This window comes from Paramormyrops kingsleyae, chromosome 11 (assembly GCF_048594095.1).
Source record: "Paramormyrops kingsleyae isolate MSU_618 chromosome 11, PKINGS_0.4, whole genome shotgun sequence".
Taxonomy (NCBI): Eukaryota; Metazoa; Chordata; class Actinopteri; order Osteoglossiformes; family Mormyridae; genus Paramormyrops; species Paramormyrops kingsleyae.
In genome coordinates this window covers 21,471,317-21,490,089 of record NC_132807.1, presented here as the reverse complement: position 1 = coordinate 21,490,089, position 18,773 = coordinate 21,471,317, and the positions used below count along the sequence as shown (strand labels likewise).

The window sequence follows — 18,773 nt, the reverse complement described above, 5'->3', positions numbered from 1 at the left end:
TGCGTTGGAAGCAAATATGAGACTAAACTTACACCACCGCTCCTGATTGCGACACCTGTTCGGATGACAGTTTTCTGACTAGGTTACTTTTCGACAATAATTAATAAATATTTGTTATTTAGGCCAATAGAAGAATAATATGGGGTGAAAAAATAAGATCTGAAATTCAGCAACTTGCTGCGTTTCAGAGAATTTTAATCACCATGCTGATGGGTTGGTCTTCATGGTCTGCTGATCACATAGGAGTTAATGATTATTATTGACAAATGTTACTAAGGACACTCGTATATATTTGTTACGGTTTTATTAAAATTTGTGAACAAAATTTTGTCAATACTTGGACTACAGAATGGCTATGTTGTTCTGCTGTTTGGTCATATTGTGCATTAGACTGAATTTTTAGGCTTAAATTTTAGACAAAAGTAAAGGAATGTTAAATAATTAATTAGAACAAAGTGAAAGTTATAATAAATTTGACCTGAATGGAAACTTTTTAAAGAGTGGCCTCTAGCGTTAGTCTTGTGAAGATACACTTTCCTTACTTCGGCTTCGATTTCCCTAATAAAACATGAACTACTTTTTTTAAATCTAATTTTGTCATAAATATAGTACAGTAAAGCACGAGATGTGAATTCAGAAAAAAAAATACGAACGGGTGCTTATCAGACAGAAATGAGTATTTTCCCAGAAACGATGTCCTAATGTCATTATTGTGCACGAAGAAGACGCGCTATTTTGTTACATGTCCTCATTATGAAGAGCATCTGTACCATCTGTTTATCATTTAATGAATGAGTTAACCCTCTCTTATCTTATACTGCAACTAGTGACCCATCTATTGTGAATGAAATGGCACCAATCTGTGGCATTTCTTCAGCTGAACTTTGGAATCCTTTTCTTGTGGTGTAAAATGTAAATTATTCCCTATATACGGGCACTGATGTAGACAAGCAGGAGACTCGGGGCCCTGTTCGAATGCTCTCAGGTACCTGCGTGTACATTACTTCCTGGCTTGATGTTCCACAGTAAAGGCTGCGGATTCGTAACCTTTCAGCTGTGAACTGCTGTCTGGCAAACTGATGCTTGGCTTGGGGCGTCAAGAGAAAATTTTAATTGCCAGGGAGAAATGGAAAATAAAAGGGCACTGATAAAATGCAATATGTACAATAACCCAGGTCTTCATGCAATCTGTGGTCAAAGATCTGCATGGATTGGCGACTTGTGAAGGTCTTTGGGCACATACTCATCTACACGTGCAAAGCTGGTCATTTTCAGCTACTGCTGTGTTATTTCTGAAAGTCAATTGCGTGCCAAAAAAACCCCAGATGAGAGCAGCATTTAAATTCCACTGACACTTCTTAATCTTTTTAACTCTTTTTGTTGCAGTGTCTGTATTGGTCTTCTTTCTGCCCCTGGGACTCTGCTGGATGGTCAAGTTTCATGCACACTGGCGTGACTTGAAATTTTGTCCATGCTGTCACGTCCCGGGAGACATTGCTAGCAACCTTAAGCCGGTAACCATGGAAACCCACAGCCAAATGGCAGCGCCCTAAGGAACTGTAATGATGGGGTTTGTCTCAGCTGTCAGCTGCCCCATCAGCCAATCCTGCATTTAAAATGTGGGCCAGGTGTGAGAAAGTGTCTGCCTCCAATATTAGCATTAATTACAAACCACATTCAGGCTCTGCTTTTCTTTTTCACATGCTAATTGTCCCAGACTAAGATGAATTATCTTCTGCAACATGGGTTTCAAGTCCCATTTACCAGTCTTCCAGTTTTATAAATACACAAGAGGATTAAGTTATTTGTGAGCTGAGTAAATGATACATGTCAAAAGTTATTTTATGTGTTTCTGACCTTACAGATTATAGAAGTGATGGAGGCAAGACTGTCCATATCACAAGAGCTGGATCAACAACTAAGTAACTGTGTTTAAAATCAGGTTTAAGGGTACAATTGTAGTTAGTATTTTGATATACTGAGTTATCTCCTCTGTGCTTACTGTGGTCAAAATTTTAATTAACATCATGGATGGGGATATGGCAGTCCATCACAGGACACATTGTCACACAATATGGGAAAATTAGAGACACCAGTTCACCTAACTGAATTTATTTAAGAAAAAACAAACATGGAGAATGTGCACACTCTATACATGCAGGATTTAAACCCTAGACTTAGTATGTAGGAAACAACAGTGCTAATTATTGTACTACTCAACTGGACTTTGTTGCATCCAAATTACTAGATTATGCTGTAATCAATGTGTGAAAATGAACTACACAGACAAAAACGCATATATTGTCTGTGGAAAGACGAAGGGGATGTTTTAACATATTACAGATTATTACAGCACTGCCCAAAGCGTCAATATCTGCCTTATCTTCAATTTCTGAGGCAAAACTCAGTTATACCACCAGATGGTGATATAGTGTCATACTCAGATACATTGTCTATCCATCCATTCATCAGGTCTACTGGCAGATACATTAATACGTCTAGAAATTATTAAAATTGTCCTTGATAATAATCTAGCAATCACTAGATGCCTGGCTATTGTTACAGGTATTTGCATAGCTGCTATCTTTAATATAAGTGGCATTTACTCACTTAACAGATGTTTTCACCCAAAGCGGCATACAATTGAGACAGCAGGATCTGCCAGTTGCTGGAGAAACTGGGGCTTAAGCACCTTGCTCAAGGCTCCATGGTAAAATCACTCTGCCAACTATAGGATTGAAATCAGCGACCTTCCCATCACAGGAACATATATAGAAAGCATCTGTAACACTATGTAGCCACATCAGCGTTTGGAAATATATGCCATAAACATTTATTTAGCTGTAAAAGGGCAGCCACCTTAAAACTCCTCAGTCTGTGCACATTTATCTCTGTGGCAATGTGTTGTACCATAAGGGAGGTGAGGACGTGAAGGAGTGGATAAACAGAGCTGGGTGTGGGAAAGGGGGTGTCCCAGACTATAGGTTTTGTGGGTTAACCTGTAAGAGCAAAGATATATGAAGCATGATAGGTGAAAGGTGCAGGCAGCACTAGGTTTCTCTCTCAGGGGGTGCAAGGTGAGAGAGCCCAACCAGTCACTCACCCAGATCAATGCTGTGCAGAGACTTTTCTCGCTTGCCAGGAGGGGGGTGGCCCATTGGAGATTTTACACCCCCATACCAGTCTAATTATATGGCAAATTTTTTGGACCCATTTCACTTTTAGTCCTAACTTTACCCCCAACTTTAATGGTCAAATAGCATTTTCATCTGATGATCAAGGGGTACAGTTCCTCTGTAAAATTGCCAATGTTGATAGGACAGAGTTGTTTAAATAAATCCTGACTCACTGGGGGCACTGCAAGATAGCAGTCTTTATATTGCTTATTTTGGGTCATGGAAAGATTTTAAATCTGAGAGTTTAAACAGGGAGTATTAATCTAATGTACAAAGAGGACGGTTGATGTCAGATTCAGAGGTTTTGCTTTGGGATCAATTATGTTAGGAAACAAGATTTTAATTGGAAAGAATTCATGCCCTTGAAGACAAGTAACTGCTAAACTAAATCAAAGAAATCAAATAACTAAGTATCTATTAAAATCAGGGGTGCCACTAAAGATTTTAGGCACCATGAAAGTATATTATATTGGGCCCCTAACCCGGATCAGTCGGAATGTGCTCCAAATACCTTAGGGCTACAGTCACTCAGGACCCCTTGGAATTGTCCTAACTTATCCCCCGCTTTCCGATGCCCCTGATTAAAATAAGGTTCTGTTAAAAAAACAGCCTTGAGTGTGACACAAACGTCTCTATAATGGTAAGTCTTATATGCTAACACGCAATTTCTAAATATAACTATAATATGGTTACTGTCAAGATATAGCTGTGCTGACGTGCACTTTACGGTGAAGTTATTGGCGGCATTTAAGTGGATATTGTTATTATTATTGTGATAAGTACGCTGCTGTATATGAATATGTACAGATTTGGAATTTTGAAAAGTCTCTGACAGTGAACCACTCCTATTTGAGCCCCACCCTTGCGAATATGAGATCAGAGTTCAATTCCGGATTTGACCACCAGATGTCCTCGGTGTTGTTATATCAGGGTGAGGTCCATGTGGCTTCCTCAATTTTTTTTTCCTACAATGTTTAGCCGCCTCATCTTGGGCGGTTGCGTTGGCTTCTTGGGATGATATCATCCTAAGGCCAACGAATCGAGGTGTCTATCGCAATGCCTGACCAGAATATAACAACACGGTTTAATTTTAAAAAGCAGCAAAGCAATTCGACAAATTCGGCGGCGTCAAATGAATCGCATGTGTTGCACGTTTATATTGCGGGATGATTTTATTTAACGACTGACCCAAATTCCTCTGGGGCCCCAAGGCACCTTGGTGACACCTCTTTTTGTGGTTGCAGAAACAAAATGGCTCCTGTACTGGAGAAGAAGCTCCTGAGCGCGCCCGGGGCTGGTGACACCCTGGAAAATAATGAAGAAGAAGAAGGACAGAACCTATGGCAAGTCAGAATAATTAGCTGAGGCGCTGCATATTTCTTTTATCGTGAACAATGTAACTGTTTCACTTTTGTCACTCTTGGCTACATGGCATTTCCTCTCAAGTGCCGGCTTGGGAGGGTCTGCCAAACGGTAGCCAACAAACAAAGGTTGTGTTGCTACAAACTATTTGGCAGACTGTTTAAAAATGGTATTACTATGTACAGCCCATTCCTTTTAAAATAAATCTGTGGTGGGAGCTTGTGAACTGTATGCAGACCCTGAAGTGTCACGGTCCCGGTGTGTTTTTGTTGTGCGTTTGATGGCTGGATTGAATTAATCTCTTTAACGGTAGCTGTCTGGAAAGGATGCTGCCAACAGTGCAGTGGTCCCGGAGTCCCATTTAGAGCAGTACAAAAACTCAGATCGTTACTTCCACAAGCGTTCCCGTCTTATTAGCCAGCACGTGGCTATAAAATACAAAAACTTATGTTATTGATTCCCCCACCCCCCAATATCTTATAATCACAGTACTAATAATCCGATGCATTGATTTAGCGTTACTGTGTGATAGCCGTCTATGTCAGATTGCTTGTCAGAGCCGTGACTTGCACGTTGTTATGACGTGGAAGCCGTGGATCCACATTGTCTGTGTCTGTCTTTCATTTGTAAGATGAGCAGGCAGGATATCAAATCGTGTACGGTGAGTGTATAGCTGTCTTAACGATTACATATATATATATATCAAACAATTAAAAATATGTCACTGCCACAGTGTTTTTATGCAGCCGCATATTAATACAGAACTGTCCACCCATCTTCTAACCGCTTAGACTGGTCAGAATTGCAGGAAGTACAACACTGGTGAATGCCGTGCGCATTATGCTGACTGTCATGATGAGTTAATATAGGGAACTGATCGCATTTCCCTTAGGTCCTCTATTCTCAGCGAAGTTTCCACCAGGTCCAGTTCCAAGTTGCCATCTGGGAAAAACATACTGGTTTTCGGTGAGTGTAACTCCCGTATTCTTCACTGCCCGTTTATGCATTATGTCGTTTTGTCTGATGCTGAAAACATAACCGTATTAGTGTGGTACAGTGTCTTTCTGTGTTTACGCATGTATGTTTTAATGAAGGCTCTGCGCTAACAGGGTTTCATTTTAAATTCTTAAATCTGTGACAGGCCCTCTGTGTGTTGACTGAGGTCTGTTCTTCACAAATGTTCCAAAAATAGGAATAAATATCCTTTTAGTGCTTGAAACCAGACCTCTGATCTGTCTGAAGACAAGCCCGCTTACAATGAAGAGACCTCGGGACAGGATTTGAAGAGACTTTTGAAAATAATGTGCAGCGTGTTAGAATCTCGATCCGTTTTCGCCTGTTTATTAACAATGTAGAATGACTCCCACATGACGTACAGTAAACAAGGGTGAGCATCAGTCACCGGCCAAATATAGCAAATGCTCTCTTTCATAAAACATGCACTGTGCCGTGCAGCTGGTTACTTTTGGTTGCTGTGCATTTCCATTTTCCTGCTAGTTCTACCCGAAGGTGGTATTTTATTTGAAGTTGCCTTAATATAAAAACGTGCGGATGTTTTGCGCCCAGGCAATTCTCAGGTGGAATTCTGCACAACTGCATCAATGAGTATCTCCATTACATATAATTCCCAGAGAGAATAACGTGCCGTGACATGATTCTTACTGGCATGTGTATCTTTCAATTCCCTAGGGGAAGATGGCTCGGGCAAGACGACGATCATGGCGAAGCTGCAAGGGATTGAACATATTAAAAAAGGGAGGGGGCTTGAGTATTTGTACCTGAGTGTCCACGATGAAGACAGAGACGGTAAGTATCTGAATTCTTCATAAAGAATAACTCTTTCGCTTTGAAGCCCATGAAGATGGCGCTTGCACTGCCTGAGGGGCTGAGCATTGTTTGAGCATCATAATCTCCACCCCTCTGAAGAAGTAACGTTAACCTGGACAATAAATGCAGATGCTGATCTGTCTCTGTTATGTTTCTCCTCTGCAGATCTAACACGCTGTAATGTGTGGATCTTGGATGGGGACCTCTACCACAAAGGTCTGCTAAAGTTTGCTGTATCAGCAGACTCGTTAAAGGACACACTGGCCGTGCTGGTGGCCGACATGTCCCGGCCATGGACTGTCATGGAGTCCTTACGCAAGTGGGCCAGCGTCCTGCGCGACCACATCGACAAGCTCAGGGTCCCACCAGAGGAGATGAGAGAGATGGAACAGAAACGTGAGTCCTGCCCTCGCTGTCTTTGAACTCTGCGAATGTAACATGTAGTCTGTCACATTAGGCCACACCCTTTGACAACGCCCTGTCTGTGTGCGCTGTCCTAGCCTGTCACAGCTTGGCAGCTCTCACCAGAAATGTAAAACTTGTTTCAGCCCTGCCCTAATTTAGCACTTGCACTGCATCTGAACTTATAGAAAAATTAGTTGACTGCTGAGTATACAGCTTACTTTGGGATTGCTGCACTTAGAACTGCCCTCTTGTTTTGGTTTGGTGTAAATGACATGCTTGCCACATCGTAGGACTAAGGACAGCTCCCGCATCCTGCCTGTGGGTTGCTTAGCCATCCAAGCATCCATAAATCGTCTCAGGTCTATGTTGATTGTTAGTGCAGGAAAAAAAATGCATCTTTGATGCCTTTCATGATCAGCGAAATCCTGTAGTCCAGGGGTGTCAGACTCCAGTCCTGGGGGGCCGGAGCCCTGCACAGTTTTTGGTTCAACCTTGTTTAACACACCTGATTCAACTTCTTGTGCTAATTACAGCACAGCTCTTGAGCTGAATCATTTGTGGTGGAACAGGGAAAGAACTAAGCTCCACAGGGCTCTGCCCCCCCCAGGACTGGAGTTTGACACCCCTTCTGTAGTCTGTCCGAAATGACCTTTTTTCAGCTGAATATGCATGCGCTCGAAGTAGCCCCCTAGTGCTAATTTTGTGGAAATAATATAAAATTATTGTTCAAAGTGCTTCTTTGCAGCACTTATTCTGTTGATTTGTTGAAATTGCCTTTGTCTCAAGTGGTTTGAAAGTGCAACTATATACCTTTTGGTTTGAGAAGATTCATTGGGATTTTGTGTGATATTTGATTGACTCTGCCTGTTAATCAAATAATGATTAATTCGATAAGGAGGATACGCGTGAATAAATGAATGCTTAGCGTTGGTTATACAATAAAATAGTCATTCTGTTCCTAATTTTAACATTCAACCATAAGTTTCTCTGAGGTTGAGGTATGTGAGGAAGTCTGTCGTATGAGCTGCATTCCATCTGAGCTGGGAAGTTGGAATTTCCGAGTTCGTAGTCAGAAATTTCAACTGGAATGCCCCCTGAAGCCGGAGTTCCGACTGGGGAAGTCGGAAGAACCTCTGCAACTTTGATCTCAGAATTCAAGATGGCCGAGCCCTAGATTAATAGAAGTGAAAGCTGTAGTTATGTACTGTTTATTAACACTTATGCCTTATTCGTGTCTCATTAAATTGGCCATAAGCACAGTGCTGTCCAACCGCTATCTGCGCACATGTTGCTACAGTGTTTGCATGCGCAAAACATCACATAAGGCATTATCAGCTGGTATTACTAACAATGGCTTTGTAATTTGTACTGGAAAGTCGTTAACTTGGGTGTGATGTCATTCTCAGCTCCAGCTTCTGACCACTTAGGTCAATGGTATGCAGCATGAGTGCTGTTTCTACTGAGAGTTGAGGTTCCCTGTGAGGCACTAAGGGCATGCTCACCCTGGCAGATCTGTACTGTGCCTGAGTACGTTTGACCCCCAAAGTCCAGTTCATTTGACTAGTATGATTGCCCTGTATTGTGATTGGGCGCGCTGCACTTAACCGTACCCTGGCCCACTTGGAGCGAGAGGTCAGAGCACGATTAGTCAGGCTCGGGCACGGTACGGATGTAGTGTGATTGCTCCGTGCTGTGCTCGTGCGTGATACGCTTAATCGTGCACTGGCCCTCCTTGGAGACTCACACGTGGTAAGGATGTAGTGTGATTGCTCTGTGCCGTGCCGGGGTGTGATACAGAACTGTGTTGTGGAAAAAATGATGTGCAAGGAGAGTATTGGTGGCTGGGTGGAGAGGGGGATCGGTATGGATACGATTCATTGTAGATGTGAGAGGGCACTGTGCTAATGAATGAAAAGAACAAAAAAAACACGTGAGCATGCAAAACAGTAAAATGTATTTATTCTGTGGTCAAACTCATCACCTTGACTCTCCACTGTAAAAAGAAAAACAGTGAACTGATAAGTGCCCATAAAGGTAACCGTAGTTTCTTAAGCCTTCTTCCATTCATCTGCTCAATAAACCATAAAAACCTTCCCATTCCGTGAATTATGCTTGATTATCTAATTGCTTACAACAGTGTAGCACAGTAACCTGTAGGTATGGATGCTAGTCAACGTAGCCTGTTTGCTATAAGATTTTGCTGTATCATAAGAACATAAATCAGTGACTTGAAGGGAGACCATATATAACTAGCTAGCATTTTAGCCAAGTGTGAGTACAAGCCAGCCTGAAATCGAGGTGATTATTAACCTGCGGATAATGTGCGGATTGGCAAGGCAGAGCCGTAAGGAAGGGGTCACAACGGTGAGATATCGTGATGCTTTACTCCAAGCGGTCCTGCACCAGCAAGGGTAAATGTAGATGATAATCTCTCACTTGCTAGTGATGCAGATGTCACTGCATCTGCTGTGTTGTAAACAGAATTATGCATGACAGCTTATGGCTCAGCACCTCTAGGTGGTTTTTATTTGAAGGACGCAAAAAGCAAGGGAGAGGAAGGCGTTTGCGGAAAGCGGAGAAAGGCCGTACTGCGGGAGCGTCTGTCAGAAGCCGGACGCCAAACGCCCTTTTGCTGGCCCAGATATCCTCACTCGTACCGAATTTACACAGTGAAGTGCTTGTAAAGCAGTACTGGGATGATGATGAGAGGGCCTCCCATGTGTGTTTAGCATTACAGGAAGGCAAAGGTAAACATCACATGATGGTTCTGTTGTATGTCTGGCCTGCCCAGGATGCAAGCCAGTGACAGGCTATGGCTGAACTCTTGACCTTCGTATACGTTACAATCACACCTCACGTAGAGGCTACCTTGGTTAGCGACCATTCACAAATACGTCAGTAATAATAATACAAAAACTATAACTAAAAAAACTATTAAACTATAATGTATCAAATTTTCCGACTATTGAATGAATTTAGAACCAAATTTCGTATGTTCCCCGGAATGTTGTAAGCACAGTCGCAGACACGCCTCAGCTACCGTGATTTTCACTTAGTGACCATTTTGCTTCATGATCTGATCATTGGAATGGAATCTGTGGCTATATGAGGAGTAGCTGTATTCTAAATGTGTAACTTTGTTCAAGTTTAAGGAATGAAAAGCTTGTATTGGTGCGCTTGAGCTGCCTGGGAAATGAACTGATGGTGATGATGATGACGACAATGGCTGTGATAGACGCTCATGCCTGGCAGTCTAACAAAGATTTGTGTAGCTTCCATTTGCAGTTCAGGTGGTCTAATTAGCATTAGTGTGACTCATCAGATCAGATTTCACTTCCACGTCAGCTTTGTGTGATTAGGGTGTGGCCATGATGTAGGATCACCCAACTCCAGTATATAGGGAGTGGATCCAAAGCCCTTGAGGTGACCTCAGATGGAGTTCCTGCAGGTCAATATGGGTTGGCTATCTGCCGATAATGTTTTTGTCTGAAGCTTGATTCGGGCGGCGCAGTGAGAGACACTGGGCCCCGCCTTGCATCTGGGTCTGAGAACGAGATTGCCCACAGATGGGTGTAACTAGGCCATTTCCCACCTCCTAAGACCTGGTGTGACGCCAGGTCAGGTGTGTGCACAAATCCCTGCCAACCTCCATCTTTCGGCTCTCCTATTTCCTGAGATCTGGACAGCCGGGCCTTTGCACGCCTGTGATTGGACGCCACCTTTTACCACATGTATGCTGTCGAACCTGCAGCTGCTTGTTTCTCTGGGTTATCTGTGCCTCACCAGAGGCTCCAGCGCACCGGGTTCATGGGTGTAGTTGGGAGGAGTGTCACCTGCCATTCACCGTCCCAATTTCCCTGATTTGCTTCAAGTTTAAATTTGTTTGGCTGCTGGTTTCACAATAAGGATTTACAGCCCCATGAAATATGAGACAAACACATACCTCAGTCTGCTATTTATATATCAATGTCACAAGGAGAGCATCCTTAATAAATACCCTCCGTTGTACTAATATGAATATTATGAGTGTTGTTGCGGAATTTTCTGTGTTATAGGTGTTAGGCTGCCCCCTGCTGGTAGAAGTGTTAATGCCTCCTTTCCCCACTTCCTGCACTGCAGTCATGAAGGACTTCCAAGAGTACATGGAGCCAGAGGAGGCGGTCCAGGGCTCTCCCCAGAGACGGGGCCCCGCGTCTGGGCCCGAGGACGAGGGTGTGCTTCTGCCGCTGGGGGAGAACGTGTTGACGCACAACCTGGGGGTTCCGGTCCTGGTGCTCCTCACGAAGGTGAGTGACCCGTGGGCCGGGAGGCAGGGCAAGGTAGGGAGGTGGTCAGAGGAGAGCATGAGAGGGCAATGCGTGAGGAGCAGGGCTGCAGAGACCAAGCGGCGAGTAGATGTCAACGTCAAAGTGTCATTTATTGTCCAATAATAGAGTATAAATACCAAGACATATAAATATAAATAATATAGACAGTTAGCCACCTGATTGGTGGGGAAAGATTGGGGAAGTTTGCTGTGAAGCAGACTATGATAGATAACAGAGTTATAACATGCAGTCCCACAGAGTTATCTATCACATGCAGAGTTGTAAGTGCAGATCTATCCGTCCCTTTAACAGACCTGATTTTGAGCTGGGAGGGGCCTGAGTATTTGGCAGTCAAACAGTCTGAGGGCCTCGCAGTTCTGGCTTCGAGGTTGCAGAACCTCCTACTACATGGCACCTAGACTGACACCTGAGTCTGTGTATGGTAGAGCGGTCCTGTGGAAGCTGCTTTGGGTGGGGGCTGGTGGAGGAGAAGTCCAGGGCTGAGAGTCTTCTGATCAGCTGCAGTCCTTGGCTCTGGCCCCCAGCAGTGTGGACTGTCAATGCAGCCCTTTATTGTGTGTTGCTGCGTGTGTCCTGATTTGCGGAGAACCACCCCGCCTCCCCCAGATGTCCCAGGATTCCATCCACTCTGTGCCCCCTGCCTCTCCCTCTCCCTGCATGATGCTGTGACCCTCAATGCGTCCTTCACTGCCTCGAGCTTTCGATGGGACACAAGTAGCCTTTATTTCCCGGGCCTGTTGGTCAGCTGCTAGGCTGTGATCTCCTTTTTGTTGCCTTTCGTATTGGCAGATTAAAAATATTTTTATTTCTGAAACCCTCAGAATGAGACAATTAGAGATAGAGGATGACATTTGATGAATTAACATGGGTGTGTAATCAAACGGACACAATGGATGAAATTGTACAGATTTAATTTGTGGGACGGCAACACATCTTGTACCTATAATTTAGCCCATCTACTTGAAGTGTTGCTTTTCATGCATGGGTTTTGTGTGTTCAATGAAGCTGTGAGATTTGCCATTCCTTCGTGTGGTCAGAAGTGCTTTTGTTGAGTCATGCATGGACTGATCGTTGACCAAGGTCTCCCTCTAGTGGTGACCATGAGGAAGTCTTGTTCTGTGGGACGGGGATACAGAGGCTGACGGCTCGAGCGGGCTAGCCTTTAGCGATGGGCCAGTGAGACCCTGCTGACTTTCTGGGCCGTGACAGCCGTCCCCCTCTTTCTGCAGTGTGATGCCATCAGCGTCCTGGAGAAGGAGCATGACTTCCAGGAGGAACACTTTGACTTCATGCAGTCCCACATCCGACGGTTCTGCCTGCAGTGTATCCCTTTTTCTCACCTTTCCAGACCGTTGTCCGCCGTGTGCCTGCTGCCGTGAGACGAGACGCTGAGTTTCTTTTCCTTAAACGCATCTCACAGATGGCGCCGCTCTGATTTACACTTCAGTAAAAGAGGAGAAGAATCTGGATCTCCTGTATAAATACATCGTGCACAAACTGTATGACTTCCAGCTGACCACGCCAGCGCTCGTAGTCGAGAAGGACTCTGTCTTCATGTGAGCGGGAACTGTTATTCTGAATGTACAGAATGTCCAATACTGTGTTTGTCTGCTGCAGCAAAGTGGTCATTTTTTGAAATAAGAATTGAAATGGATTTAACTCTCCCCGTAGTCCGTCGGGGTGGGACAACGAGAAGAAGATTGCCATCCTGCACGAGAACTTCACCACGGTAAAAGTGGAGGATCCCTTCGAGGACTTCATCACGAAGCCGCCGGTGCGGAAGGTGGGTTGAGGGACGCGTGGGCACGAGGGGGGGGTTTATGGGCATGTCCGTGCCCACTCTTCAATCCCTGTGGCTCTCTCTCCCTCCCTGTAAATGCAGCTGGTGCATGACAAGGAGGTGAACGCAGAGGATGAACAAGTGTTCCTCATGAAGCAGCAGGTGAGGGCTATCTGTGCCTCAGTCTATGCTTCTAAATCTGTGTGTGTGTGTGTCTCTGTCTCTCTCCCACTTAACCTCTGTCTGTCTCTCTCATTTAGGCTCTGTCTGTCTGTTTGTCTGTCTCTCCCACTTAGCCTCTGTCTGTCTCTCACTTAGGCTCTGTCTCTGTTTGTCTGTCTGTCTCTCTCTCACTTAGGCTCTGTCTGTCTCTCGCTTAGGCTCTGTCTGTCTCTCGCTTAGGCTCTGTCTGTCTGTCTCTCTCACTTAACCTCTGTCTGTCTCTCTCACTTAGGCTCTGTCTGTCTCTCACTTAGGCTCTGTCTCTGTTTGTCTGTCTGTCTCTCTCTCACTTAGGCTCTGTCTGTCTCTCGCTTAGGCTCTGTCTGTCTGTCTCTCTCACTTAGGCTTTGTCTGTCTGTCTCTCTCACTTAGACTCTCTCTCTCTGACTTTTCTCTCTAAGCAGACATGACAGTGGTCCACAGTGTATCTCTGTATGACGCATGAAGCATGTGGATTACATGCCAACAATAACACACAAGCTTGTAGTTTAATTCCCTATCTTGGGGAGAATGTCACAGTCCTGGCTTGTTTGAAGGCTGACTGCAGGCACTGGGCTGTTCAGCCTTATTAGACCATCACAGTGTTCCATGTCTGCTGCCAGGAAGGCGGCAATACAGGCTTAATTAGTGAACAATCCCCATTTCCTACATACATTTTTTTGTAATAATTTTGTACAAAGCAGTACATCCTCCCTGTAGGGAAAGCCGGAAATCTGGACCACATGTTTTCCATTGATTTGAGTTTTTAATGAGATGTGGAATTTCTATTTCCTGTTTTATTTGTAATCTTGTATGAATTTGAACTAAGCTCACCAAACCTGGGGACTGTGATCTGTGTGTCAGGAAGTGACATCAGAAAGGTTTCATCTGTGTAACTTTTGCTTCAGTTAAACTGCTGTTACTGGCCATGCCACGTAAGATATCATAGTATCATAACGTACTGCTGATAGATGTCTGCTGTTTTCCAATAGTTTTTTCTTCCTCCTTTTCAGTCATTGTTAGCCAAGCAGCCTGCTACACCAACAAGAGCAACTGTAAGTCTGACGTCTCTCAGAATGGAACACTGCACTTTCATAGCCCTTTCATTGCCAGAATACTTGTCAGATAGTGACGTTGATAAATGGTTTTTCATTCAGCTCTTCACAAGGCTGGTGAAATTAAAAGCAAATGGTTTTGTCTCAGTAGTTTTGAATCATGGGATGGCCAGAGGTCTTTGTATGCTGGGAATCTTTGCGCTTTTAATAATAATCTTAGCCAGCTCTGGGATGTTTCTGAGGTCATGCGGTGCGATGGTTTGTGCCGTTCCTTCTCGCTGCCTTCCAGGAATCCCCTGCGAGAACTGCGTCCGGTTCCCCGCGACCCGCGGGTCGTGCTGGGCCCACCAATGTCGCCAGTGTGTCGCCCATGACTGCGGTCAAGAAACCAGATCCCAATATGAAAGGTAGGTCTGCTGCTGGTTGACCTGAATGAATATACTGGACATATTACCCTTTTTTTGCGACTGCACCAAACCACTGTGGGAAACAGTGCCACCTAGTGGACCTAATTGGTATAACTCACAAAGCAAAGGTTTCAGCCAAGTGTCGTCTGTAAAATCAACCGAGTGCTTGAGTTTCAGGCAAGAGTCCAGCTCCTCCACTGTAGTCATTTTCCCGATGTTTGCTTTTTAGGGGCTGCGGCCAACGAGGGCGTCCTGGCTAATTTCTTCAATAGCCTGCTGAGCAAAAAGACCGGCTCCCCGGGGAGTGCCGGAGCTGGGGCCGGAGCGGGAGCAGCCGTACCCGGCTCAGCCAAAAAAGCAGGTATGGGCTCCCCCAGGACGCGCGCGGCCATTTGGAGGTTCATCCTGAGCTGCCGCAGAGAGTGAGAGACGGCTGAGCAGGCGGCAGGTCCAGTGTCTGACGCCAGCAGGAAATTTATGGAAAAACTATCTGCGCAGACCAGCTGGTAAAATATTTAGCTCCCTTCCTCTGCCGTCAGCAACTCTGCGGGTCGAAGGGTGAGCATTCAGTCTCAACGTTCCTCCTCCCATTCAAGGGGAACAGCTGAAATGCTAGTATGACCCTTAATGTCCCGTCGAAGTAGTTATAGTATGTAAAATGGTGCCCTATTGGACGCCTGGGCCTGCATGCATGTTTCTGAAATATTTCCCCACTGATCCATGCAGGTGTGCAGCGTCCTGCATGCTAGAATTCCCCCTGCAGATAACTGGCATGCTTCTAATCTACAGCGTACCCTCTAAAAGCTACATGAAAGTATTGTTTTGTTTTCTCTTGTCCGTTTTGTTTTTCTTCAAGGGCAGAAGCCAATTTTGACTGACGTTCAGGCTGAGTTGGACAGAATGACTCGCAAACCAGACTCCACGGCGACGGCGAACAACTCTCCACCGAAAGAGAACGAGGCATGAGCACACTCACCTGCAGCACCGTCTGTCGGTTTAAAAAGAGAAAAAAAATGCACGCAAGACGAAAAAAACAAAACAAACAAAAAATATCAACCAAATTCCCCATGTGTATCAGTGTACGGTTTGCAGACCACAGTTTCTGTCTGATGGCAAGGGGATAAGTGAGGATGAAGTTATAGGGGGAAAATGAAGGCATTTTTTTTAAACGTGAGGCACGCCAGATTACATTAAAGCTGCACATTTTCAGGCAGGTAGCCAAATCTCTCGCGTCTCAGAAGTCAGGTTTAGCTTGGGAAACATTTCTGCTCTTCCTCACTGTCATCTGGAGCAGAGATGAGCTGGGGATTTATTTTCCCTCAGCAGGTCTTATGAAAGAGAGAATTTAGATAAAGAGCAAACAAAAAAAAAAGAGCTAATGTTCAGAAACGCAACTGAACTACTTACAAAAGTATGTAGTATGACAAGTAGACTTTATTATTTATATATAAAGCCATCTTTATTTTCTTTCTCATTTTCTTTCTCACTAAACCAGTTTAATGAAAAATGTTTAGTTGCATTAACGTTTAACTTAATTTCCGTCACGACACTAATTTGACGATACTTGGCCTGGTAGCTTATAAGGATATACTGTGCTTAATGCAAATAGCAGATCACAGTACTTAAGGCACATCTGTAAGGAAGCTGTAAATACAACCAAACTATTCTGTGTGAGCTTTGAGCCTTCTGTATAAAGCGCAGTCTTTTTGGGAAGAAATAACGATTTTCAGAGAGAAGCTAAAGACCCATTTCCGGCTCTGGAAGTACAGGTTGCATTGAAGGCCTTTTTTGTTTGGCTCAACGTGTTAAAGTGTGTGTTATGGGTCTTACCTACTACTAACTGCAAGTGCCTGGCACAGTATACTGTCACAATCTAGTTAGGAGTCCTTAAAGAAACACCTGTAGTTTTTTTAACGTCAAACTGTGGTTTTTGCATACTCTATTCCTAACGGGGATTTCCGGAAGCCTACGGCCTAGACGCCATGCATGAAAACAGGTGGTACCCCACCTTCTCGATTAACGCAGAAGAGCTTTGTTAAGGCCGTTGGTGGCTGGCTCGCTCCTGCGAGCGTTTGGTGGGATCTGCTCGGGGAAGATGTACTCATCTGCTCAGTGTAAATGGTGGCCAAATTCTGAAGGGGGGGGGGGGGGCGGGGTTGGTTATGTAGTTCCAGGTTTTAAGTTCATACTGCTTATTTACAGTTCAATTCCTGTTATTGTAACTTTTTTGTTATTTATTGTTTTTTTTGTTTGTTTTTTGTTGTTTTTTTTTACTTTTCTACAAAAACGTTTGGCATACAGTATGAATGCAGTATGACGTCTCCCCTTTCTGTCACACCGTCACTGCAAAGGTCTGGCCTTGTGCGTGCAGGTGACAGACGATGGGGAGACTTCTGCTTCAGTGATCAGCACCTTTATTTTGCTGTTGCTTTTCTGTTTTCTTTCCCCTGACATTTTTCTGACTTCTTGTTGTTGGCCTTTACTGTGTCTAGGAGCAGATGGATTTTTTTCCCCGTGTCTCTTAATGTCCTTGATGGCCACTATTGTATCAGAATTTCACACTATGAGGTGTCAAATTTTTAGGAAGTATTCAGAACCTGCTGAGTTGAATTTTGATTTTGTACAGATTTGTTTACCGGAATTTTTTGTATAGACTTGCAAATCGGTTGTTGAGAGATCAATTTAACACTTTATTTTATTTTATTTTTTATTTTCCTTCCTTTCTCTCCAGACATTCTATGTGCCTGGTTGTCAAAACTGTTCAAACACTGATGCATTAGCTAAATGCTTTTTTTTTTTAAAAAAAAGGATTTCTTAAAGAACAACATGAAAAAGGAAAATGTGGAGAATTAGGACCTGGAACCAAAGAATCGGAGCGTTTTGATCTCTGTCTATTGACCCATTTAACAGTCTGTTCAGGTGTTAAATACTCCCTGATGTACGGTGCCCATCATTCCAAAAAGCAACAGCAGTTACTGAAAAAGTATAATTAAGCTGCTTTTTTTTTTTTTTTTTTTAGGGAAACTGCATACGCAGAACTTCTGCATAATCTAAACGTGCATGTTTTTTTTTTTTTTTTTTTGGTCTGGTTCAAATTTACAGATACAGATATACTTACCACTGATATATAAACTAGAATGTAATTAATTGGTTTTGATAAACTCGCAGCTATTTATTGGCACAGGGAAGTTTTGGAAAGCTAGGCCTATTTACATGTATACATTTTGATATAATAAATTGACATTTCGATTGTAACTTAGTCACCAGGCAGATTTCTGTGAAAGTAATTAGAGATTAAATTATGCTTCTGAGGCCATTGGAAGTTTTAGGAATCTTGAAAAATACTGGAAATTCTTATTTCAATTATGATCCCGTTTCATTTGAAACTGGTTAATGCTCCTGGCACTTTTTTTGGCCTGTGTCAGGTGATTGTGAATTTTACTCTCATTGGAGGAGCCACAAAATTCTGCACCTGGCTGCTAACTGTCAGGAAGCGGGCGAGAGTGACCCCGCACTCAGAAGGCGTGTCAGACTGCGCAGTGCACCCCGGAGGCTGCCTGCTCCCCACCGCAGCACAATCCAGGCCCCGCCTTGGTGCAAAAAAGGTTCAGATATTGCCGCCAGCGTGGTTTCGTCGTCTAGGTAACCTGTTAGAATCGGGTCAGGCTGCAAAAGTTAAAACTGCTGCTTAAATTAGTGTGCACTTAATCTTTTTTTTTTTTTTTTTTTTAAATTTGTACAAAACTGGTATAAGGAACAGTTAAAGTGTTTACCATGTTGACTGGCTGCTCTGTGCATCATAAGCCTGAAGATATGCATTTAGTCTTAGGAGGCAAACACTTCAAAGTTCTGATCTTTTATGAAGGATCTTAAGGTCTTTTTGTCCACAGTTAGGACTGCATATCTGTCCTAGACATGCGTATAAACTCCTCTGATGAGGCTTCATTCTTATGCAGCCATGTGGAGTTCTGCTCTTAGCGCTGGAAAAGGTAGGGAAATATCTCTCAGTCCTGGCTTCAATAAAGAAGAATCCAGACCCCAGTCGTCTCGTTGTCTTCATTTGAAATCCGGGTGGTTCATTACGGTACCATTAGAAAGTACAAATTGAGTCGGGTGGGGCTAGCCAGTGGGGAGCAGAGGAAGCGTTTTGATTGGCTGCTGACAGGTTGTGGGATGCTCCTTGGCCAAGCTATCGCCACATTCATGTCATGTTTTTGGTTATTTCAAATTGA

At 43.9% G+C, this 18,773-nt stretch overlaps 1 protein-coding gene across 2 annotated transcripts; it reads left to right on the top strand.

Annotated features, from left to right (window-relative positions):
* Nucleotides 1-4,196: 4,196 nt before the first annotated feature.
* Nucleotides 4,197-18,577, top strand: dync1li2 (dynein, cytoplasmic 1, light intermediate chain 2). Of its 2 annotated transcripts, none has more exons than XM_023790877.2 (14): nucleotides 4,197-4,220; nucleotides 4,421-4,519; nucleotides 5,431-5,504; nucleotides 6,228-6,344; nucleotides 6,531-6,761; nucleotides 10,890-11,056; nucleotides 12,328-12,421; nucleotides 12,519-12,654; nucleotides 12,770-12,881; nucleotides 12,981-13,040; nucleotides 14,093-14,134; nucleotides 14,424-14,541; nucleotides 14,771-14,902; nucleotides 15,398-18,577. In XM_023790877.2, the coding sequence occupies exons 2-14, from the start codon at nucleotides 4,428-4,430 to the stop codon at nucleotides 15,505-15,507; spliced, it is 1,485 nt and encodes a 494-aa protein (XP_023646645.1). In that variant the 5' UTR covers nucleotides 4,197-4,220; nucleotides 4,421-4,427; the 3' UTR covers nucleotides 15,508-18,577. The 2 variants fall into 2 exon arrangements, with proteins under 2 accessions (XP_023646645.1, XP_023646646.1); XM_023790878.2 differs by having other exon boundaries at nucleotides 4,198-4,220; nucleotides 15,403-18,577.
* The last annotated feature ends 196 nt before the right edge of the window (nucleotides 18,578-18,773 follow it).